Source organism: Lissotriton vulgaris, chromosome 2_1, assembly GCF_964263255.1.
Source record: "Lissotriton vulgaris chromosome 2_1, aLisVul1.2, whole genome shotgun sequence".
Taxonomy (NCBI): Eukaryota; Metazoa; Chordata; class Amphibia; order Caudata; family Salamandridae; genus Lissotriton; species Lissotriton vulgaris.
In genome coordinates this window covers 831,683,488-831,710,051 of record NC_141687.1, presented here as the reverse complement: position 1 = coordinate 831,710,051, position 26,564 = coordinate 831,683,488, and the positions used below count along the sequence as shown (strand labels likewise).

The 26,564-nt window shown below is 44.0% G+C and overlaps 1 protein-coding gene across 4 annotated transcripts in view; it reads right to left on the bottom strand.

The window, feature by feature from the left end:
- DIP2A (DIP2 acetate--CoA ligase A) overlaps positions 1–26,564 on the bottom strand; it is a 964,533-nt gene that overhangs the window by 602,034 nt on the left and 335,935 nt on the right. For all 4 annotated transcript variants that reach the window (XM_086956246.1, XM_086956248.1, XM_086956245.1 and 1 more), the window contains 3 exons: positions 15,407–15,526; positions 14,626–14,823; positions 13,572–13,663 (listed from right to left, as the gene is read on the bottom strand). In XM_086956246.1, the coding sequence (XP_086812372.1) occupies positions 13,572–13,663; positions 14,626–14,823; positions 15,407–15,526 (410 nt within the window). The remainder of the gene's footprint in view (positions 1–13,571; positions 13,664–14,625; positions 14,824–15,406; positions 15,527–26,564) is intronic.

Genomic DNA, 26,564 nt, shown 5'->3' with positions numbered 1-26,564 from the left:
GGATGTTAGGAGGGTGTGGACATTTTATCTGGATAAAACCAAAGAGATTCGTAGGTCAGACCAATTGTTTATCAATTATGGATCAGTCAGAACCGGTCTTGCTACCTCTAAACAGTCCATTTCGAGGTGGATTGTGTCCTGTATACAATTGTTTTACCAGAAAGCTAATAAGACCTTAGGGGGTAAACCTCAGGCTCATTCCACCAGGGGCAAAGCTGCCACAACTGCTTTGCTACGTAATGTTCCCATTGCAGAAATCTGCAAGGCGGCCACTTGGAAGTCGGTCCATACCTTTGCTAAGTATTACTGTCTGGACACTGATGCCAGGACAGATGCTCAGGTTGGGCAGGCTTCGCTGCGAAATCTGTTCGCACAGTAGTGGTATTTTTCTTATTCTCCACCGCCGCTTTGGTGTGGGGATGGGCTTGCCATTCTATTCACTAGATTATGACTATACACAGAGATCCCCTACTACAGAAGGAGTAGTTTCTGTCCTGTAACTCCAGTTCTGTAGTAGGGGTATCTCTGTTATAGTCATAAGCGCCCGCCCTCCTCCCCGGTGGAGAAAGATATTCATGTAAGGAATGCTACAGGTCTGGCGTGTTACGCCTTCAAAAAAAATGAAAGTAAAAGGGACCTGCTGTGCATTCTGGGATACTGAGAGAGTTCCGGAAAGTTTTCTTAAAGGCACAGTATCCCTGTCTGAGCCACATAATGGCAGCCTATGGAAGTTTTCTCTGTGAGGAAAAACTGGACAGGCTGTGCTGTTTGTGGTTTTTTTGGTGGAATTTCTAGTTGAAGTACTGGACAGTGTAGCCTGTGGATATAGGCTGCATTATCTGTCTTTAAATTCTCTCTTAAGTGTCTGTGCAGGTCTGCATTTCTTGACAATTTAAGAGATTATTTTTGATTGCTCCGGGGTCCACGCTCATGAGCGGGACTATTCACTAGATTATGACTATAACAGAGATACCCCTACTACAGAACTGGAGTTACAGGACAGAAACTACTCAATGTGCAGCAGCTGTCACCAAAACAACATGCTTCCTCCTGCTAGGAAGCATGAAGTGCTCCCAGAAATAGGGAAAAAGAGAACTGCCCTTCCAGAAAACTACTGAATTTGTAGAGCCAGAGGGAAGGTTGGTGGCCATCTCTGGGAAGTTAGCCAGTCACAACCTAGCTACTGTCAGTATCTTTGTACCTAATGTAAATCAAAAAGAATTTCTCTCTGAATCTTTGGGACATTATCTAACTCAGACTATATTACTAGGGAGAGATTTTAACTGTTGAAAATCCTACACTTGACCGTTCACATCTGCCCCGGGAGATTTCCCGGTATCCCAAATAGCTTGTACTTTTTCTGAATTGCAGCAGGAGCGGGGGTTGTAGATTTGTGGAGACTATTGCACCCTGGGACACAAGACTATTCTTTAGGTCGAGCCTAGCAGGGCTCATGCGCTGCTCTGCGAGGCTTCTTGTGTCTACAGTGTGTGGGTAAGACTCCACCCATACATTGGATTGGCTTTTGCGTGTGTCTTTCTATAATGAAAGCACGCAAATGACTAATGGTGGGTGCATGTCCCAGCTCTTTTGAAATGTTCACTCCAACTGCGTTTTGCCTCGGGAGCGAGCATCGGCCGCAGGGCGGCAGCTGCAGTGCTCGTGGGTCAGGTTACTATTTACCCAACTTGCCGTGCTTGTGCTTTCGATTGCAAGCTGGGGACCGCCCGCTTTTGCATAGAATGTTTGTAGGAAAGTTTTCAGTTTCAGACAAACAGAAAATCAGAACTCATTTATTCCCTACGTGAAACATGGGTTTGGTTCTAATACGTGCGCAATCCATTCGTCTTCCATATTTAAGTATTGAACATCTTCGTTGTTTTGCCGTTTACCAATAACACAAGCGAAGGAGCATGCGTTTGCGTCTTTCTGTCAATATATTATGCTGTTTTACCGAGTCCACCTACCTCGTTTATAATTATTGTGCCCAGCAGCATTTAATTGACCTTTAGTTTACTGAGGGAGCACACATGAAAAACAATAGTTTTTCATGTGGAGTTTTTTCTCTGGTTATGTGAAGTGGTAGTACTACCTAATATTTGATATGAAGTGCAAAATGTTTTTCCGCTTTAAGGACCGGTAAGTTATATACTTCATATCTTCATATCAAATATTAGATAGCACCTCTTCACATGACCAGTGAGGGAACTCCAGTTGTCCTGAAGAAAGACCAGGCCCCTCTCAGGCATACGTATAAGGGCTGAAACATGTTGGCATTAAGGTCATAGGACCTTTACCTCCTTACGACCCTCTTTCTTTATATTTTAATATCCCCTGCAACTCCACCATTAAAGGGATACCTGGAGTCTAAGAAGGATTTTTAATCTTTAAACCCCCTGGCCTATTTCTCTTAAGTGCTCACTGGAAGATGGTCAAGCCCACCCTGATCTTTAGGAGTCAGGGTGAACCGGAAGATGAAGCATGACACTACTAGAGTGTGTGAGAGTTATTTAACAAAAAAGAATTGCTTCCTTTCCCGTGGATGAGCAGATGGTGTACCACCAGCTGAGAGTAGTGACCGACTGTCCCCATTAATCAGGTGGGATGCCTGTTTGTTTAGGATCTAGGATTAGGGAGGACGTATCCCTCCAACAACCTCTCTACCCTTCTGGCTCAGGTTAGGTTTCTTTTTCCTGTAGCTAAGCTTCAACTGATTATCCTTGCCCTACAAAGACGAAAACCACTATTAGACGTGAATTGACAATGCACGGGAAGTCTGCATGTGGCCTTCGAATAATTAGATGGAGAAAAGAATTGATTAAATGGTCAGGAGTGGAGACTGCTATGCTGTTTCGGGGAATTGAAAATGTAGGAGCACGGGAACACCCTGTGGACTGTTTGTTGACACCGGATGCTGATATAAGTACACCAATAACTCCCTAATATCTCAGGAGGATTTAGAGGGTGGTAATAACTGATCTTGCATGAGTTGTCTGGAAAGGGACATTGAACCTATGCAGTGTACTTTGAAATCCCGGTCATTAGGGCATTCAATATTTGGACGCTTGACAGGGGTAACTGTAGGTAGCGGTATTAGTTGTTATTGACTGCTCGTTGGAAGCTGAGATTGTTTAAAGGGATGTTGCAATATTGTATTTATTGTGTGTACTAGCTTTTAAAATTATTATTTGTATCTGAAAGAGACACGTTAGTGATAGATTCCTTACCTTAGAATATCCCCAGGCGTCAGACTGGATAAGGAAACTTTTGCATAGCAATACCCCTGCGCGTCGGTAGGCGTCGTCCGTTGCTCCGCGTCCATCGTCGGCGTCGTTAGCGCCAGAATGACGTTGGCGGAGTACTTAGACACCGCCCTCGCGCGCGCTGAAGTCAGTTCTTCTTTTTTCCGTGCCAGCTAGCGCATATTCGGAGAAGCTCTACCCGCTTAGTCACTTTTTGACTAAATTTTTTTGATCTTTTGATCTGTTTTTTCTGGAGTCGTTCGACTCCTACGGTGCCGGTAGGGATCCCCGGGATCAAACCCTGCTCCAAGTGCAGCCGACTGATGTTGGTTACCGACCCCTATCGCCGGTGTCTCCAGTGTCTAGGCCTCGACCACGACGACCTAACCTGCTCTGACTGCCGGGCCCTGACATCTAAGGCTAGGCGGGAGCGGTCCCGCAAGCGACTTGAGCTCCGGCAGTCGGCCCCACGCCGTTAGAGGTCCCGGTCCCAAAGGAGGTCGAGGGACCGGTCGCAGGGTCGGAGCCCTCGTAGCTCCGAGTGTCGGCATCGGTCTTCGGGATCAAGATCCTCAGGTAAGAGGCATGAGAGGTCAGAAAGGCGTCATCGCTCTTCCGACCCACCCCGACGCTCGCGCAACGCAGCCGTGGGTTCGGGTGACACTACCCACGCGGCTCCGACGAAGTCGCTGGTGTCGCAACCTGCCCCACACCTTCCGGTCCCTGGGCACCATGCGACGCCAGAGGAGATCGAGCGGTACCTCATGGGCATGAGGTCTCTCCCTCCTACGCCGGGCTCCGTGGCGCCTTCGGGCCCAGCGGTCTCGGCTGGGGGGCCAAGCAGGTCGGGTGCTTCGGCTCCGACGCCGTCGGGTGCTCCGGTCCCGGCGCCGCAGGCCCCCACTGGATCCGGTCCGATCCTGCTCTTGATTCGGTTCCGGCGCCGCTGGGCGCCGCTCTCGACGTCTTATGGAGACTTTTACTTCCACGAACCGGCCCCATCCTTTCAAGGGCTACTTGGCTAGCCACCTGTTAAGCTTCAGGATCACCAACAGCTGAAGAAGTCTGCACTTCAAGAGCCCAACTGCCCAGGAACACTACTCACCGCTGGATGCAGCAGTGCTTGCTGAGCAACAGAAACCTAAACCTTCCTGAGGTGTCACTATGCCCATGGGGCCCATAACCGAAGTCGAAGTGGAGCTTAGGCCCCATAGAGAGAGGACTTGCTTACCTGTAAACGACAGCTGGACCTCCTTTAACAGGGAGATCAGTTGACCAGTGGCGACTGGACTTCCACTTTAGTCCCTAAATGCATTGTGGAAGATCAAGTCCTGAGGCCGGAGACAACCCCTAACATTCGTGGGTGCCTGGGTGGCCACATGAAAACTTACAGAATCTCGTCAGCACCTAAGGATGCTCAGCTTTCGGAATCCTAGACATCAGAACCACTTCTTGGCTAAACCACATTAAAGAAGTAAAATACACTGAGGACCATAGGACTACTGGAGGTGACCGGTAAATATCCTCCTGGACATGAGTGGTCCCTGTGACTGGCCCTCACACCATTGTGGCCCATCCAAGCTAAGAGAAGTAGTCGCACTAGTGTGTTGAAGAGGAACCGCTCAACTTATTACAAGGATTTATTGCACCTTTACATAAAATGTACTTACCTTTGAAAGATATCTCTGGTTTTCATCAATAGATTTTTGTCGCTTAGGTGTCTCATAAAGGCAAAAATGTGCTCTATTTTTATAAATTGGTGCTGAATTTTTATTGTGCTGTATTTCTAACGTATTAACTGTTTTGTTTTTCTAAATATGTTCCTTTGATTAAGCCAGACTGCTAAGTACCACAGATACCCAGGACTGAGTTAAGGGTTATTATTAAAGACACTCAACTTGACACAATATTGATTGTGACATTATTACATGGTGAAGACTCATTAGTACACCTACATTACTTAACTATCTACTTTCCTACAGTAAGTATGTTTAGACTTCGGTCCTAGACACCTGAGGCACAAACCATTATGCTTCACCATAGGTATTGAAGATGATGCCCTTACCATTGCCTCCAAAAGCATGGCATGCAGTTTCCCTTGATTTTGTCATCACTTTACAAAAGCTCATGGTCAGGATTGCTTAACGGCAGTATTTTACATTCTCACCAAAATTATACCACTAAATGACCCAGCCTCAGCATGGAATTTTCTTCAATAAAGTCTGTTTAGAAGGACTTCAGACAATACTTTACTCTGATTAGTGATGCTAGTTTATGTCCAGAGCAGGGAAGGTCATCCAAATTTAACAAGGAATTTACTTGCAAACTGATGGGTTGCTGGAATGAGTGAACTCAATTATTGAACAATATTTTGCCACGAATATAGGAAACATCAACACTGGGTGAATCCCCTCTAAAGAAAAATTCATCCTTCAGTTATTCACTTTTCTTCTGGATGTGCATATCTCATCCCTGCATCTAGCCAACAACTTAAAATATACTGGTAATCGAAGAACAACACATATTTGTGCAACACTCTGCAATACTATATTATTTTACAAAGGAAAACCAGTCAGTAAGCTGACAAAATACAAATACTTTCCCCGACCCCCGACCCCCCTCCATTGTTTGTTTCAGGTAAAAATGCGTGGTAGCTTACCAAAAGTGTATGATTGGGAGGTAGTAGGATGCTGCAAGAGAGATCCTTGGACAGAACACAAATGAGAATGTGCTCAATCTGGTGGCTGACCATATAATCCTGCAAATCTCCACTAAGATGTGGCCACTTTTTAAGTATTGCCTTTGATACTCATCAGTAATTTAAAATCTATCACAAAGGGTTAATTCCCAAATGCTTGAAAACAGTGACAAAGAATAGAAGGTCAGAGCTTACTTGATACTTCTAAACTTCACAGCCTGTTCTACCTGACCAGAAGAAAAAGATATCAACCTCTGGTGACAATACTCCTGATGGATACATAATCTCGAGCAGATTCCTCACCTTATGAATTATTCTTACTGGTCAAGAAAAGCTTTCCCTCTGCGTTATCTCTTCAACAAAATCAGGTGACACTGAACGGCTTCCGCCGCAACTCTACAGACAGATGTGACAACACCAGTTTACTAGATACCAATCAGTGCTCAGCAGCGAGTTCTTGAATTTATTTCCATAGGGTACCACAAGAGCAAAATATGACCAAAACAAAATACACAAAGCAAACACAAGGAGATGATGGACGGAGTGCTGAAACTTTTCAAACAATCACCCCTAGTCACAGATCTGGGTTGAATCCATCATCGTTCTTTAGCTCACTCCGCCACCCCAGTTCAGACACAGCTATATGCAAATCAGTCTTGACCCTTTGCCTCATGGGAATGATCCAGCCCCAACTGCCAAGCCATGTCTTTCCTGGACCGGAAACAAGCATCCTGGGACCGGTTTAACGCTAACAGCCCTCATCAGCCAGGCTAGCTTGAATCCAGTGGCAAAGTGAGCAATAGACCCACGTCCGGGCATACCCTGCCAACTTAGGGCAAATAAAGCAAAAACAAGAAGATGATGGATGGAGTGCTGAAACTTTTCAAACACTCACCCTCAGTCACAGATCTGAGTTGAATCCATCATCGTTCATTAGCTCACTCCGCCACCCCAGTTCAGACAGAGCTATAAGCAAATCAGTCTTGACCCAGTGCCTCATGGGAACAGTCCTGCCAGAACTGCCAAGGCATGTCTTCCCTGGACCGGAAACAAGCATCCTGGGAACATTTTCGGGCTAAAACACACACTGCTTAGAGGAGGGTCCAAGGGCTACTTTAATGACTCTGTACTGGATACATGCCCCTGACAGAAAATTACTTACAACAAAAAGTACCCAGGAGTCAAAAACATTTTTCTCACAGACAACCAGTTACACGACACAAAAAAAGATTGTGGATTGAAAGCGATTGAACACATAAAGCCATTTAAACACACATACGTGCAACATACAACCAGGGTGAGAATTTTCCTATCAGTTGTCTCTCTGTACCACCACTATTACATCATTTGGGTTCTCCTTACCCAGGAGTTAGTGTGCACACAGTCACACAAGTTGTGAGGGAAGGACTGTGGGAGTAAGAAGACTCAACAATAGTTATTTCGCTAGGTGGTGTCAATATGGTGTTGGAATGATGTTACAACTGAAAAAGCAGTGCAAGTGAAATTAGTGAAGTGAATAAAATTAGGTGAAACTGAGTAGAGTGGTTAATTTTAATATTTTCTCTCAGCTCCCTAAGCTTAAAAACATAGTGAAAAGTGAAAAAAAGGCAGATTTAACATAATATCTGCTCAGCGAGTGGTCGACATGTTTCTGCATATGTGGACAAGATCCTCTGCATTCATCAGGACCTAGATGTTGCTACTGCTGTAAGGTTATGTGAGAAATGATAAAAAGAGATTATATCACCTGTTTGTCAGGTATAGTTTCTCCTTCACAATCCAATTTCTGTGGGGATAGCGCCTCACCTCACCTGGCTGCAGCTCAGGTAAATAAGGAGCACCGCTCTCTCCGTCGGTGTCTCCAGGCGTCCCTCTGGGCTATACTGGGGAGTTTCGGGCTAACAGTCCTCATCAGCCAGGATAACTTGAATCCAGTGTGATCACAGCAAAAAATGAGGACTTCGAAGCGAGCTCAAGGCGCAACAATATACGAATTCTAGGTGTGCCCGAGGGCGCAAATACTGGGCGAATGGAAGAACATGTTGAACGCATGCTAAAAACAGTCTTTGGAGCGAACGCTTTCTCCTCTCAGCTTGTGATTGAAAGAGCGAATCGATCACTGAGGCCAGACCTCCCACTGGTGCCACTCCCAGACCCATAATTGCCAGTCTTCTTAACTATTGCGATCCAGATGTGGCCCTCCGTCTAGCCAGGGAGAAGCGACAACTTGTATTTGAAGGAAACGCAATCACGTTCTACCTAGACTTCACCATTGCAGTGCAGGAAGTCAGGAGGAAGTTTGTATCATTGAAAAATAAATTTCAGCAGGCTCAAATTGACTATGCAATGAAGTACCTAGCACGCCTTAGAGTTACCCACCAGGGAAAACAACATTTCTTTACTAATCTGCAGCAGGTGGAAGACTTCCTAAAATGCTCGCACTGTAATATGTCTGGAAGAGGCTTAACCTGCCCACCATCGCTGATGTCAGAACAGGGATAGTTAAGGCCAAAGGATTGACGAGAAAGAAGAGGTCTTGGCTCCCATGCGGACCATAATGGCATCCGTATGCAGTAAACTCATAATGGCCAAGTTGACAGGCTTCCCAAGGAGATATAAAATGCTATATGTCAAGCGGTACAGATCAATTATACATTTCTGACGAACAAGAACTTGTGCTGGCTCATTGGGACTGCCGTAATTACTGTACCCCTCCCCCCCTTTGTCTGTACTTTAAAAAGGGAGGGGGGAGGGGAGTTCCCCATCGTCTACTTTTAATGTGGGGGTGGGGGGGAAGAGTTGCAGTGGCCACTATTGTTGCCACATAAGGAGTACCCGCTCACATTTCTTTGGTTTCCTCTTTCTTTGTTATAAGCTCACTTTTAAGCTGGTACAACTATTCATTTTTATCTCTTTTCCACTCATCCAACTGATCTCCCATGGGTCAGGAATGTGAAAGGGGAACACCCCTGGTAAATACCCTAGAGGAGCGACCCTGGGGTCCAAACCCTATGGCCCTACATTACAAAGTATTAGTAGGCAAGCTGCTCTCACAAATGAGTTATCCATCTACAGCTTTTTGTTCTTGTTGTTGGGGGAGGGAGGGAGTGAGATTTGAATCCGACAAGATTGAGTTGCCGCTGTAGGAGGGGGGAGAAGGGACTGTATTGCCAGGAGTACATAGTATGTGTTAAATCTCGAAGTGGATTGCAGTTGATCATATCCAAAGAACCACTAATGCGACATTGCTGCTTGGAAATCCTAATGCACATCTTCCTGATACCATGACAGGGTCTCTGGAACACTCAAAACTTCATTCTTTGACTGGAATGTCTGTGGACTGGGCAATCAATGCAAATGCAGACATGTCCTTGCCTACTTAAACTGGCTCAATGTTTGATCTATTGCAGAACATCGTTGCTTCGCATCCTATTCCACCTACGCCAGCAGCACAGCGATACTGATTAAGAAACACACACCATATATAGCCATGGGATCCCTTCAAGTCACGCAGGGCCGCTTCAGCATTATGTTCATATTCCGTTACCTTAGTGAGTTGTTACAGTCCTAACACCGATGATCCTATGTTCTTTGCCAGATTATGGGGAAAGGTGCTGAGAATCGGGCCCACATATGAGAAATGGGGGGAAGATTTCAACACAGCGCTAGAGCCCTTACAAGACAATTTACACCCCCCAGCCACATCACTCAAGTGCCACTCAGCATTCGGTACAAAGTATTATTGCTGAACATGGTCTCCTAGACGCCTGGAGACACCGTCACCAGACTATGGAGGAAGGTACCCATTATTCGGCAGTGCACTCGACGTGGTCAAGGTTCGATTATTGGATTGTTTCCAAGGGATTGAGCACCTGGGTTACTCACGTTGAGCATCTTGCGTGAACATACTCTGACCGCTCCCCGATGAAGATGGTGTTAGCTCCTCCGTACAATAGCATGCCTTACGGGACTTGGCGACTTGTCCCGATGACACTATTAGACGCTACATTCAGAGCATATATAGGGCAGGAAATACATTACTTTTTCCAATGTAATATTGGATCAGTTACGCAACTGACGATGGTATGGGAGGCATTCAAAGTTACTGTGAGGAGGCTCTGCACTGCTAAAGGGGTTGGAGTGTTGTCTGTGAGAGAAACGCACTGTGCTCGACTGGAGACAGACCTCAAACAATTGGAGCAGGAAATTGTCACCCCCCACGCCCCTCTTACGAGGATACACAGGTGACCGTCAGAGATAAAATGACCAAATACAACGACACTGCAGATCGGGAGCGTTTCGGAGCAAGTACTTTAGGGTTCGCAAACATGACAAAGGTGAAAGAACCAGGAGAGCATTAGCAGAACAAATCTGCAAACCCTGCTTTTCCAACTAAGTTTTGGAGATCCAGCAGCCCGATGGCGAGATCCAAAGTGACACCCGACCTGCTCAAAATATTCATGACATAATACTCCTACTCATACACCACATGGAGGCAGCAACCAATTGGGTTGACCCCTTACCTGGAGTACATAGCCCTTGGGTGACATGGGGAGGCACAGAGAGAATTTCTATCTGCTGCATTGGAGCAGGATGAGATCCTAACAGAGGTAATGCAAATGAGATCCGGTTGAGCACCAGATGCCAATGGTCTTCCAGCCGAATTTTATAAAAACATATGTGGAACACTTAGTCCCATACTAAAAAAGGTGTACAAGGAAGCTGGGGATGCCGCAATTCTCTGCCCAACCACAAGAGAGGCAGTGATTACCTCCCTGCTCAAACCTGGAATGCCAGCAAAAATATGCAAGTCGTACAGACCTCTCTCTTTAATAAATTGATATGCCAAAATCCGGGCTAAGGTGCTGTCCAACGGGCTGAGCCTTCTCATGGATTCACTGATCCTGCCCGATCAAGCAGGTTATATTCCGGGACATGCCACGTCCAACAACCTCCGTTCCCTTTTTCTCTGTGATGTTACTCAGGTACGGAATGAGAGTGTGGTTACTTAAAAACATAAAGTAAGGCCTAATATTTTACTTTTGGTTAAATAAGAACCGGTTAGATTTTTGATTATCTATGAGGGATCAGTATCCTGAAGACGGCCAGTGACCCCTAGGGGCCTGGGAGATTGGTTGAAAAAAGTTGGTACAAACAGATGGAGCAATCAAGATTTAACTCCTCCTATATACCCATTACTTACTTTTAATCCAGTCAAGTGGGACCATTAATAAATAAGTATATCAGGACCAACTTAGGCCCTTTTATATTAGAACTCTTCTGCATAAGGGATCCCTCCTTTGGAGCACTTTCTCCTTTTGTTCTCTCTTATGATGAAGCATGTTACTATATAACCGGCGAGGACAGTCTTAAGAAATCCCTGCGTCTTTCTCGTAAGGCTCTTGCTGTTTTTAATAATTTATCTTCCTTTTTGGTGACTGCATTCTCATGCACATGTTTTATACCTATCTGGATAATATCCTTTTGTTAGCTGTCCCTTATAGGCCGCTGTTCTCTCTCCATCTCTTTGTGTGAGATCTAGGGAAGGCTAACTCTCTTGTCCCTTGTTTTGTTTAAGTCCAATCTGAACCTTGCCTGGTGTTGACCTGAAATCCGAAGACTGGAACTGTAAGTTGTACACTTGGTCGTTAATCAGAGGCTGGTGTGTGTTGCATGGCTGGTTAGAGGATCTGGACCTCCTTTCTCCTTGATGTCAGAGGCTTTGAAGAAGACAGCCTCTAGTACCTCCTCTGCTTGACCTGCCAGAATGCTGGAGTGCCTGACTTCTTCTTCCTATGTGTACGGCATGTGTTGGATTCTAATAATGTTGGATGGTTCAGACAAAACATGTCTCTGCATTCTGTGACGCACCCACTTCTTCTCCTTCCATTTCTTCAAGTTTTTTTTCACAGCATAAGGTGGGGAAGACTTCCCAGGAAAACTCAGTGTGATCTGGGGAATGACAGGGGGAACACACCTCATGATGATTGTCTAGGAGTATTTTGCGTTACACCTAGGGCCCAAGATGAAAGGTGCTCATTCTATACCCTTTCCTTAGGTTTATTTCCCAAGATTGTCGATAAGGACTTGAAACTATTCAGGAATGGTGGCTCAAAGCCACAGTGCACGAAAGCATAGTGGATCATGACCATCAGATTTGAAGTACTAGCGTCGAGAACAGCTAGATTCTTGCATTAGCGTAGGTTTTGCCACAGATGAAGGCTGAAATGCTGGACCAGAGAAGAAAGTAATGGTGTGTTACTATGTTACTCCCAGCGTTTCCCCGAAGACGGAAGAAATCAAACTGAAGTGAAACCAGAGTACAGGTCTACTGTTGACCTAGGGTGGAGTTACAATAGATGAACAAAGAAAAGAAAAACAAGTTGCAAATGTCTGGGCCCAACACTAAATGGAAGGAGTATGCAGAGCATGTGTAACTATGGCCACACATGCTACAAACATGCTTTTTTACATGTTAAATAGTTTCCTTTGATGTTTTTGTAGCAGCTTTCATCACAGACGTTCAGAGCTGCCTTAAAAGTAGCTCATGAAGATGGTGTAAATCCAAACTGCAGCCAATGCATAGCATCTCTCTATGCGACTGGTGCTATTTCAGTTGTGGTCTTGCCTAAATGAGAGGCAAGCCAATTGGGCTTATCCTATCTCTCACCAACTTTAGGATCAGAGCACGGGCCTTGGGAGGATGCCTTGTAGTCTCCCAGTACTCCGAGCCAAAAATGGCAGCAGAAGCTACTGAAACAAATAGAGGTTAGGGGGACACTCAAAAACATACATTTTTGTGCACTTCTGTTTTGCACATTTCAGCATTCAGTTGCATAATATAAGCAATAAGCTCTTCATTCAGTTTAGAGATAGTCCCAGAATATTCAGGCTCTTCTTTACAGCCACCTGCACAATGAGTTGGGGTTTTGCTTTCCCTATTGGTTCTGAAAGTTCAAATTTGAATTTGCTCTAAGCTGCTAAATATCAGTTGCACTTATGCATATTAATAGTTTTTTTTATTTTATTAGTTATCTTAATTGTGAATTAGTTACTGCACTTGAGCGCCTCTTTCTAAACAATAATAAACTATTGTGATATTTTGTTTTCTTTACAGAAACTGCTGTTTCCAATCACCCCATGTAGTAACCATTTAGTAAACCACCACTATGCTAGGAATTTCCTCAGCTGTGCCAGTCACTGCATAACAAGTATTTATTATTTCTCATCATCACAATACAGCTGCATTCAATTTAAAGATACAGTTCAAGGACAACTTTTTATTGAGTACATGCTAGAGGAACCGCTGTAGTTCCAAAGTCCCATGCTGTGCCTACATCTTGGCTTCCAAGCGCACACATGAATCTCAGATGTATTCCTCGGCACAAAACCTTATGAAATAGTTACATTTTGTATTAAGGCCGTTGTGACTATTGCTATGTGCCTATTCTTTACTTCGGTTTTTCATTGCTTTATGGTTGGGAGTGATTATGTTCCTATTCTGTGCTTCGGTTTTCCTTTGACTGTAATTGCACCTCCCTATCTTGTCTCATTTCCCATTAGTCAAAGCCTTTGCGCTCATCTCCCAACTACATCCCCATAATCTGAGCACATGAGGAAGATCAACGTACCCGATCTCCTGGTTTGAGTAGGGGCTCGTTCTTAGTGCTGAGCTTGTTGAGTAGGGTGTAGGCCAGCTTCATGCTTCGACTCCACAGCTTGCCTAAAAGGTAACGAACAAAAAATAAGAAAGCAAAACAAGTGCAAGGAACCTGCAAAATCAGAAAGAACAGATCACTAACATGTACCTAGATGATCAGACAAAACTAGAAAACTGCAGAAAGGAAGGAGTGCCATAAAACTCAATAACTGAATTCAGAAAATCCAGATACAACTTCACAACTGCAGGGAAGAAACGCATAATCCAAGCCCAGATCAACAAATTCAAAAAAGATCTCATCCCAACAACTGCAGACAGAAAGCACAAGTACAACCAGAAACTGTACAGAAGACGCCCAGGCAAAATAAAGTAACTAAATAAAAAAATCGAGCAATAGGAAACCTGCACACAAACAACAGTATGCCTAGCCAAACCCAGCAAACGTGCAGCGGAGGTACAAGCGCAACATCACAACTGTGGGTTGTAAGCCTATACAAGACATTCTGACAGTCAAATACAGGATGCCCAGGCACAGAAAAATGAACACGGACGTAAATGCGTGATGCAACGTTTGTACACAGCAACAATAGACACAATCAGACTAACGCAAAAAGGAAACCAATGCTAATTAAGCAGCTACACAAAGATAGCCCAGTAACACCTACCTAAGAACTGAATACAGGAATACCCTCACAAAAGAAGATTGGAAACAAAGGAGCAATCATATACTGCACAGAGGAATAAGAACAGAATACATGCATATTCCATACAAGCAAACAATGAACGTACAGACAAAACTTGACAACTGCACACAGAAAGCACTAACACAATCCAACAACTGTCCAGAGGAAGCAAAGGCACTGCCTACATATAGAAAGTCTAACAAGATAGCCGAATGTAGGTTTTACTCTGGCCATATACCTCTGTAAACCATATAAACTTTGTGTTGCAAAGCTGACTATTCAGAGTCCAGCTAACTCAAACATATGCATGTTAAAGATAGATATCAACTACATAAAGCTCACCATAGGTCAGGGTATAGATGGCTTTTCCTGTGGTATCCAGTGCTGTCAAACAGGGAGTTTTCGGCTGTGTAGTACCCCAACGCTGCAGTGCCGCCAGGAGAGAGGGGGGCCAGTTTGTAACCACACCCAGTGGCTCACCTCTTAGTGGGGTGGTTTCATTTCCCTCTGCCTTGGGCTGGTTAGGATCAGGCTGCTGAACTGAAGACAAGACAGTTGCAAGATTTGTTAAATGGATCAACATTAAGCACTGTTGAACACAAACTTGAATATAGGAATCAGCACTCTTGCAGCTCAATTGATTTCAGAGGCTTCAGAGACCAGGTGCAGCTGTTTTCATCTGTTCTATCCAACTTGGGTGCTGTTTCCCTTTAACTGCGGAACTGGATAGAACCTGACAGCTCAAAAGGGAAAATGGAGAGGGCTACTTTCTCAAGTGTTGGTCGTGAATACATTTATTTGTTCTGCAGCATAGGCCATTTACCATATTTGAATCTGCTAGTACTCAAAGAAATGCAACCTTATTAGAAAAAAAATACCTTGAGGTGGCAAGCTTGGACACAGACTTGCAGGGCATGCTATGTGATTGTCACTCTAATTCAGAGTTAGTTCAGTGTTCTGTGCTGTGAAAAATGATGCACTGAAACAAGACTGCTGCACACAATGGCCACTGTTTGCATCAAAGTGTTCAGAAGGATGACAGCCTACAAGGTTTTGGGAAGATATGGAGACAGATAACAAAAAGGTGCGATGTGTGCGCATTTCAGGAGTACAAAGATTTTACCTTCTAACAGTTCTTCAAAATCATCCACAAAGAATTCTTTGAGGGGCGGACGCTTTGGCCTCTTCAAAGTGTTCAGAAGCTGCTGGATTTTGGAAGATACCCGACTATTGATGGGAACCCCTGTCAGTGACACACAGAAGACAGTATCACACATGAAAACATCAAGAAGCAAAATCACTTTCACAATAAAAACATCACTGTCACATCTCTCTCAGCCTCTCTGAACAGCTGAACTTCCAACTCCCTACCACATTTACAGTTTTCACCACCACCATCAACTACATCTAGTGACCCTTCACATAACGTCGATAAATTATCTTTGTAAAACTCGGAAGAAAAGCTTAATACATGAAATCTGGGATTACATCACGTTAACACAGTTATATGATATCAAATATGATTTACCAAATTGTTGTTCTAATAGCCCTAATTCCTTGCTGCACAGTCCATGTATCTCTGATCCTGATGTACTGACTGACACAAGTCACAAGTATACAGACAAAAACAACAGGTGATGGACCGAATGTGGATCAATGTCACACACTCACCCCAGTCCAAAGATCTGGGCCCAAATCCATCGTTTTTTTGCACTCCACACCACCCTGGGTTAGACAATGGCGATATGCAAATCAGCTCTGACCCTGTGCCCTATGGGAACAGTCCAGTCCGAACTACAAAAGCCATGTCCTTCCCAGAACGGAATCAAGCATCCGAGGACCGGACCGGTTTCGAGGTAACACCTCTCATCAGCCCGGCTAGCTTGACTCCAGTGGTGTGGAGTGCCTGGGACCCACGTCTGGGCATCCCCAGCGCACTTAGGGCGGAATATGCAAAAACAACAGGTGATGGACCGAATGTGGATCAATGTCACACACTCACCCCAGTCGAAAGATCTGGGCCCAAATCCATCGGTCCTCACCTAACCCAGGGTGGTGTGGAGTGCAAAATAACGATGGATTTGGGCCCAGATCTTTGGACTGGGTTGAGTGTGTGACATTGATCCACATTCGGTCCATCACCTGTTGTGTTTGCACAAGTATACAGACAGCATTCCAAAGAGGTTGTTATACAAAACAGCAATACATAAACCATGATAATGCTAATGGGGCAAGAGCACAAAGGCAAAGAGGCTAGCCTATCACAGATTAATAATCTTACATATATCTATGACGCTGAGTTCTATAGTCATGAAACAATATACTCCACATTTCTCAGTGTAAAAAAGGTGTGTTTTCAGCATGGAATAAAAAAAGATCCACATAAAGACAGATATTTCATTTCACATGATGCAAAAAGATAAGGCAGAAAGTCAATAGTATACATAAGATTAAACAAGTTACTGGTGCAATGAATTTAGCAAGTGGGCGGCATGCAAAGGCAATTGTAGGCTGGGGATGGCTAGGCGCCCATGCAACGAGAAGTCCTTGGAGAATGCTAGAGCTTGGATGGCACTACTGGACGACTTCCAACGCTTTGGGGTGGAGATAGATGAGGAGGCAGCGGAAGAGGAGGGGACCATCGCAGCTTCATAGGGAACAAGATCAAAGGGCCCCTAGCTGCTGATGCACTTGGACCGCCGCCACGACACACTTTTCCCACGAGCAGGGCGAGGGCGGAGGACACACCTTCCAATATTGAGTCTAGGAGGGCGGATGTTTTACTATGGTTTTACTCTCAGTGTGGCATGCCAGGGGGGGGGGGGGGAGTTGAGGAACAGTTCGGGCCCATGTTGTGGGGAGGGGGGGGGGGGGGGGGGTGGGGGGGTGTAGCAAGAATAATGTTTTCCTTGCACCATGACCTGGGGTAGTTAGTAGCTTCTGCAGAGATCGGAGAGAAGCAAGGCCCTCACATGTAAGGAATTGCGCATTTAGTGACTGTTTTATGCATAACATGTATTGTTCCGAGCTCGGAGACACCTTAGGAACGAGAAGTATGATTAGACGTAAAGGAATTACGCAGGGATTGCTGATTTCTACCGACATGTGTTGATTTCTTATGTTGTATCCTCTTCGATCCGCTTAATTTACAATGAATTGTAATGATGGCTTACATGGTAAAACTCAATTAAGTTTGTTGGAAAAAAAATAAGATTAAAAAATATGATACTGTAACCCTACCTCACAGCATGGTAGGGGTGGGCGGAATTTGCGTAGTCACACTATGCAAAACACAGCGAAACGGTAAAAAATCTCTGCGAGCACACGGAATTGCTTGTTCCGCCCATTCGCGATGCTTTTTTCCTGTTTGCGAACACTGTTTGCGTGCTCGGGGGAAATATCTTGCGCACGCGCATTTTGAAGGCGCAAACAAGCAAAAAATTCAGCGAAGCCGTGACATTTTTGGCAATTCTGCGTTCTCCACGGAACGCAAAAAAATACCCGAATTCCGCGAGCGGAACGGAATTTACAGCACAGGCCTACAGTATGGCAAGCTTTTGTAAGCTGTCTGAAGCAGCGCTTATAAACAAATGCACAAGTGCCCCTGCAATCCACACACTACAGCTACCGCTACCACTATGAAGTCAAAGGCCCTTCCCATACTACGGCTAAGTTTGTTTTGAGTTAAATGACAAACAATAGTTTAGAAAATAAAAAAACAACACCAAAAAAAAGCTAAATATTTAGAGCAAGAGGCTTTCAGAATGTGTTATTGCTCCAAATTGATGAGGTGAAGGGTGCTCATTAATAATGACCAGATCGACAAGGAAATGTAATGTGGACACAGTTTTTAGGAGTTCTACTAAAGGTTTTGTCTCACAGTGATCTTTTGGTGCACCTAAATCTTCTCATCAGATCGCACAGGCAGCTTAGCATGGCAAGCAGGTCCTTTGCACAGTGTAAGTACTGGGGGTCTGTTAGGGCACTGGCACAGTCTCTTGTCTCTTTTCTCTGAACTGCTTCAGGGGCTTGTCATTCACCTAAGAGAGATCTATTCTGGAGTTGTGTTTTCCCAGTTACGGAGGTCTAAAATAAATATACAAAAGCACATTATTGTTTTCATGAGAATCTTTGCTTGAGTTTTCAATTCAAAAGCCGTGCAGTCAACACCATCTAGTTTTGGGTGAAAAATATTAAGCTTGTTTTTCTTCCAATTGTTTCAGGTATATGCATTGTTAAAATTATTTGTGAGCAAACTCCTTGAAGCCCTCAAGGACACAGGTAGTACCTTAGGTATGTATACTTCTCCCATCTGAAAAGGTATCTGTGTGAGTCAAAATCCCTAATTTTGCATTCTCCTGCTTTCTGAAGAGGGTCAAATGGGGCTCTAAAACACAGCAAAAAGCTGCAAATCCTGTTTACCGGTATGTACCGGCTTAAGTCTACAACATTTGTATGTGGATAAACATACTGTCTCTAGCTTTCAAAGCAGTACCGGCTTCCTTTAATGGAGTGCTGCATGGAAAGACAAAGCAAACAAGAGCCCTTAAGTAATGTCTGACCAACGTGTGCTTCCATTCTAGCTTCATTATCCACACAATAGTGTCTTATGAATGTGTGGAGTGATATCCATGTCGCTACCTTGCAAATGTTAGCCAATGGAATGCTTACTAACAACTCCACTGTGGTTCTTTTTTTAAAGTGTACTGTGCATGCGGTGTTCCTTCAAAGTGTTTATTTCGCTAATGGATAACAAATGTGAGTGCATGTATAGTTCCAGCTTTAGAAATTGCCCAGATGTAGTTGTGAAAAAACAACACAAATGCAGTTTTGTTTTTCTGAGGGGTTTAGTACGATCTATGTAGCACATGAATTCTATCCTATCATCAAGTGTCGGCAACATCTTTTCTGCCTCATGCGTGCAGTAGTACACAAATGCTGGCTAATGAGTGGAATGATAGATATGGAAAAGAAACAACACAGCCAGAAAATGAACTTCTAAGTAGGCATTTCCATTGATAAAACTTTGAAATCACTCCACAATAAAGTAATCAATACTATGAATACCATCTTCCAGGTCAACTCGTGTAGAAAGCAGTGTGCATGAAAGTAGTGTTTTGAAATATGGTTCCATTAGTTGGATAATTCAAATGTCAACATTCAAAACTGATGTCAATCCAAATAACACTGGAAAATGCTTGTTCCCACACTTCTCTGGGCCCACTCTCAACCACAAAGTTAAATCAAGTGGGTTTGAAGTAGATGCATAGGAGAATGTGAAAAGTGAGAGAAACACAGCCACTAAAGATCATTGCACTGTTTATTTGTACAACTTAGCTTAATTTGCACTGCTAGCATTTTGATATCTATAGCTACGTCTTTTAGTATTGTTATGGAACCAGTTGTTGAACGCAACGTCTGAAATTGCATATAATATCTGCTGAGAATCTCTCTATTTTCAACTCTCTGTCTTGGAATAACATTAAAAAGTTTTTAGAGCTAAACTCAACTGTAATTGATATATTAACTGTGAATTACACTCTGTGCGACAAAGAGTTGTTTGCTAAAGAAATTTACCCTCAAGATTATGTGATATGATTCTGTGGTTCTGATTACGTTCAAAGTAATTGGTTAATACATTTAAGATGAAAGCATTAATTAATATCAAATAGTTCACCTAAAACAATCAACAAAATATGCTATTTCAAAGCTAAACCTTAATACCACACGTGTTTTAATATGGATATAAAATTTGTAAAAAATAAGGTTCTTATAACTCCTCTTACAGAAATAATTCAAGTTCAAAGGAGTTTCAAATCCTAATGCAGGAGGTCTTGTAAAATAGTGCTTGCAGCACTAATGGATAAATCCTTGTGAAAAAGAGGTTATAATCCTTAATGAAGAACATTTAAAATAATGGTCAAGAGCAAAGTCTGTTTTTTTTACACGATTGTGGTGTTAGAATACTTCTCAGACTCCAGCAATTTACTTAGTACACTTCCAAGAATTACAGACTTTTAGAATTCAAAACTTCTGAATAACAAATCCCAGTTTCAGCAATTACATATCACGATTGCCTACCAAAGATACCATAGGCCACAAGAAAATTATACTCTAAGCAATTAAAATGGCCACCACCATTTACAAGTCGCATGAGAGTCCGCTAACCCCATTAGGCATGTAGTACTTTTCTTTACTCAGGTGTTTGACATAGCATGTATGTCTGACATGCAAACCTCTATCCAGGATTGGTTGAGCTTCTTATGACCCTGCATGAAGACCCCATGCCTAATCTGGGGTGGACGACTGGATAGGGCGCTCCTGTAAGAATTTTGTTTTGTTCATTCAGTGGGAGTGGATCCTGGAGGGGTTGGGTGTTGACCCTGAGGGGAGATGTGAAACTGCTTGTCAACAGCAGGGAATGCGCCCATGTGTGAGGAACACCCCACATCACAAAAATGACATAAGGGGAAGTGACCATGTCACAATATCAAACGCAAGGTATACCAAGCCAACTATGGGAACAACACTTTCTGGAGACAAGGAAGGGGGGGGGCCCAATGGCCTCTTGGGAGGGCATTCTACACAGACAATATCCGACAGGCAATGCAAGCCTTCCAGACTACCCGAGAGGCTTAAGATAGGTGAAGTGGATATGAACGTTAGATGCTCAGACAGGATGTGCGCAATGCAGTGGACATAGTGTCGGAGGCTGAGGTGCGAATTGGGGAACTGAAGGACACTGTCCTGGACCTCAGGAACGCAGTCGCTCACTTTTATTTTTTGCAGTTTTATATAGCGCAAATTTGACCCAAACAGATGGAGCACTTTACAAAAACACCAGTTATATTACACAAGTACACATATATTTATATATTTTAAACACAAAAGATTAATAGATTTTGCAGAAAATCACAGATAATTTAGCCAGCACCGAAACTCTCACCTGGCAGCTCTGGCCGTAATGCCACATCCTCTCCCCTCTCTCACTTGTCTACTAAAGCTAAAGCTTCAGAGGTCAGGGCAGAAGATTCAGAGGGCAAAGCCAAAAGCAGCAACCTTTGGCCAGAGTACTTCTTAAGGGTGTGGAGGGCTCATGCCCAGAGAAGTATATTGAGGAATGGAGAACATCCTGGATGCCAGCAGAAATTCTTCTTCCCCTCTTTTATCTTGAAAAGAGAGCACAGAAGCCTGGCCCAGTGCCAACTCCCAGGGGCATGTCCCAAGCCCTTCAAAGCAAAGTCTTCAATTATAGGGACACAGACGCTATACTTACAGCATTTAGAACACTTGGGAGACCCAAGGATCCTGTCTTCACCGATACTCCTCTTCCCAGATAACACTAACCAGTTCCAGAAACAGAAGAAATAATTTGAGGAAGTGAAATAGAAATTAAGAGGCTTAAAACTCAAGTTCATGCTCCAAGGGATACCTAATGGGGAAAAAAATGAGTCCTCCCAACTGACCATGAGGGTCCTTGACTGACTGGGCCACTTAATATAGGAACTCCCCAATGGGTTAACCATAGAGGAGGGGACTGCAAAATAGTCATTAACAAAGAGATGGATACTTCTGGCCTTAGGTTTACAGGTCTACACAGAAGTTCCATATTGGAAGACTGGATCACTTTGATGAGGCTGTACGATGCATGGAGGATCTGAACCTCCGGCAGCAGAGTTTATCTTCAACTCTCCGCAGCCTACAAGTCGAAATCAAGAATAGATAATTTTTTTATGCCTGCAATGGGGAAGGGGGCGTGAAGAATGGGGGTGGTCACACAGGTGGGGATGCCTGGTGGCTCATGAACAAGAAGACCCCCAAATATTTAGGGTCACAAGTAGGAGAAAACTGTACTTGTAATTCCAGTGAACACTCCGGGAGGCTGTGAAACCTGCAATTAGCAGGAAAGTTAGGGCTTTCCTGAATGCCAAACACCTGGCGAAGGATGGAACAGTAGCTGACATCAAAGCAAAAATTCTCTAAATGAATAAGTGACTTCAGGCATAGTATGATGATGATCTGCAGCATCGATAAGACAGAGGACCACATTAAAATAGTTATAACTAGATGAATCCTGGTGGTTTTGGGTGGCATCCCAGACACTGGTGCCAATTCTGTTAAACTGTTAAAAAGGCTGTCTACCAGACAGGTGGCCAAGCAGCTTGTTCCCTATCCAGTACTAGCAGACGTTAATACTGTGCATAAAGCGGAGTGCATAGCGGAATCATCTGACCTATTTTACCGGCAAATATATGCGATATGACATGAGATATTACTGAATGAGAGATAGACAATTTATTGATAATGAACATACCTCTCCAAACAATCAAAGACCATGAAAGGGAGATGCGAGACAGCCCCTTCTGGATGGAGGAGATTGCAGAAGTGTTAACATGTAATCAAGCAAAACACCAGGTCCTGACGGCCATCATCTAGAATGTTACCAACTATTCAAGTCTTTGCTATTGAAGTAGCTGCTAGGACTGTATGAGGAGGCTGTGGGGCAAGGGGGCCTTCCAAGGATCGGCACCTAGCAAAGACTGTGGTACTTCCCAAAGATGAACGTTAGACGGACGGCTGAACGTTCTAACCCTCTATATCCTTAATTAAAGGGCAATTAAATATTTCTGCAGAGATCCTCGTATGGTACCTGGCCAAATTTGATAGCACTGTGGTAAATGCAGACCAGTGTCACACGGCATAGTATTCCAAAAGTCCAGCTTGTTCTGGTGTATGCCGACCAGGTGAGGGACTCAAGCAAACTTCTCCTAATACATTTTCAGAAGGCGTTTGACAAATGATTGAGCCTTCCTCTTCTAGGTACTGGGGTGTAAGCATCACTTCCAATCATACATTCAAATCCTTTACTCCCGTCCACGGACCCAAGTGAGTGTCAACAGGGCACTCTCAGCTCCCTTTTCCACCGAGTAGGGTAAGAGGTACTCTGACAATGAAGCTCCCGGCAGCCTGAAAAACCTGTGACACACAAGTAGATGGGTTCCAATGGGACGTGGGACACAAGGATCACATCACATTAAACGTAGACAATATGTTGCTGTTTATGCCCCCAGAGACTCTGCCCAGACTACAAATATTCCAGTTGTAGGGAGAAGCAGCCGAGTTGCGAGTAAACAGGGGTAAGTCTTTGATGGTACAAGAGAAAGAGCAATTCACTGCAGTATCCTGGAAGCAAAAATTGAAAGTTCAGTCACAAAGTTTCAAAAACTGTTGGATACATATTAACAAATAACCGCAAGTAGCATAGGGTCTCAATCTATCTACACTCACTGCCAAACTCAGGAACAACATGACTAAATAGCAGAATCTCCTCTTGAACATCTTGGGTAGGGTAGCCCTACATAAAATGCTGGTTCTTCCCAAACTTCTCTACAAACTCAAACATTTCCCTCAAGAATTCCTCAGTCATGTTTGTAAAATAGGAGGGGCACTGCCTAATACTTCAAATGTACGAATCAGATGCCACCAGTGGTATTTTAAGCAGTGTTTCCAGTCCACCTTTAGAGAGGGCATAGATATGGCAGGCATTGGCCTAAATTATTGAGCCACACAGATCCTTGTGCTCAATGGCTAGCTCTAAAGCCCAAATAAGGATTCTGGGTTTAGAATAGAGCTTCAGCTGATAGAAGATAAGTATGTCCTGGGCTAAAAGTATGGGAATCTAGTTCCACATTACTTACCTAAGATAACAAGGGTAAGTCCGGCATGGTTTAAATGGGGCTCTGTGATGCATTAGGAGCTAGGGTAAATCATTCCTGTAGACACCCTTGCGGTGTGGAATCTAGGAAAGTGCTCTGCTTTTACACTTTGGCATGAGAGACATTATAAGGATATCCAGACTGGGTGATGTCTGGCCAGGAGCACAAATTAAATATTTCGCTGTATTATGCGAGTTTGACTTGCAAAAAACCAATTTTTACAATTAATTACAAATAATGCAGCATGCGCTGCCTGCCCAAAATGCAGATCTCACGGAGCCCCCTGTCTGTGAAAACAACTCACTGGAGGCAAAAGTCGCTCTGGGACCAATAGAAAAGGGGGAGGGGATAATATCTCAGATAATCTAGTAATAAACACCCACAACCAATATGCAGCTCTCGGAGAGAAATGGACAACAGCGACTGGAGGAAGGTCGGAAGAGCACCCAGAGAAATTCCAATCTCCTCCAAGTTACGGCTTATAGAACTTAATTAGCTCCACACAACTTATCTTCTGCCCAAGAGGTTATAATGGGCAGAAAAGTTTCTGGATATTTGTTGTGCTCAGAGTGATGCGCAGAGATAGATTCTTGTTTGGTCCTATCTGGCGGTAGAGACCTATTGGGGGGAAATCTTAACATTCCCTTCCCCGGATTCGGAACAGACCTTGACAGATCTCCAAAAATTGTCCTATTGGGAATATTGGAAAGGCAAGTAGGAGAAGATGTGCAAGCTTGGTGGTAAATGATGACATCATAACTGCAAAGAGGGACACAGCCAAGCATTAGTTAGATACAATTCCTCCTTCACTGCCGGAGCCACATGATAAGTGCACTAAGCTGGAGGTGTCCATTTTTAAAGCTCAAAGGTGCCCAGAGAGGTATTATACAATCTGGTTAATTGGATTAATTTGGGATTCCACGGGCCTCTATTGACTCGTAGAGGAGATCTGTTTTGAAACTCAGGAAACAGTGGAAGGGATAACCTGCAAATGTTCTAATGCCTATGTCTGTATTTCTTTATTTTGTGTCAACAAAAGCAATAAAATATTGTTCATTAAAAAAAGAAAAAATCCAGACATGTGTACCACCATACCTTCTGGAATCTATCAGTTGTAATCGCCATTTGCTGGAAAGTACCAGGAAATGGTTTGTTCACTAACCCCAGTAGCCAATATTATACCCTGGGCAACATCAATACTAGATCCTCCCAAGCCCAGGTTATCGAAATTATTGACTTGCTAAGCATTCTAGTAGAGGATACAATTGTAAAGCTGTATTTGTAACAAACAATACGCATTATGCAATCATTTGCAATTTTTTATCATTTTTCTTACTGACATTGGTTATGAAGTCTGGTAAAGGGGAATCAGTTTCAGAAACACCTGAACTCTCTCTGTAGTTGAATAAGCTTTGGCTACTACTGAAATGAGGGTGCATCCCACAACGTTTTGAATTTGGAGGCGAAAGAAACAGGATAACCAATGGCGGAAAATATATACTGAAGATGGCAGCTATGTGATGACACATTATGGGATTACGGTCACCATAATAGTGGAGACCTTCCGTCTGCTCCTGTAACTGAAGATAAGTAAGGATAAACTGAATACAAATGACAATAAAGATTGTTGCCAGAAACTACCTACACACTTGGCAGACTACTGGCACCAAGTTTAGGCATAACTATGCCATCTGAACTGGTAGTGGTTTTCACTCACCACAGACTGTAGGTATTGGCAATATGCTGGATGCTGAGAGATGTCAAAATATACATCTTTCACACCTAGGGGCTTATTAGGATAGCGGATTTTCCGCATCCTCTGGGCCGGCGGAAGCCACCGCCGGCCCGGAGGATGCGGAAAATCCGCTGTGGACCCACCAAAGACCCACCGCCACATTAGGATGGCTGGTGGGTCCTAGTTTCAGTCCGCAGCTTTTCCGCCGCAGTTGGCTTACAACCGCGGCGGAAAAGCTCTAATATGGTGGCGGTGTCTCTCAGACACCGCCAGCCATATTAGGATGGGTTACAAAACATGCTTTTCCGCGGCAGGTTTTCTGCCGTGGAAAAGCAGGTGGAACTTCACTGCAGGGGCCCGTTAACGGGCCCCTGGGTGAAGGGGGATGGGGGGTGCACATGGGGGGTACCTATGGTACCCCCCTGCATTTGTATGCAGTAATCGGCAGGCACCGCACGGTGCCTGCCGCTTTCCGCATACAAATGCAATGTATGCATTTTTAACATTGCGACGGGTGCAGCTTCAAGCCGCACCCGCCGCAATGTTAAAAATAGAGGATGTGACCGCCATGGTGGCGGACACATCCTAATTGCACAGGAGGGAACTCCGCAGGCGATGCCATTTGAGAAACCACATGACAGGAGGGTGGTTCTTCTGGCGATGAAACATTAACAGGATACGTATCTAAATGTTATTTGGAATCCATTGCATATGCTGTCATCTTGTTCTTCACCCTCAGTTTGAAAATATTGCTCAGCTTCCTCCTCCACTTCTGAATCTAGTTTGCAGAACCTTATTTTGTAACAGATTAACTGTTAAACTCATCTCAA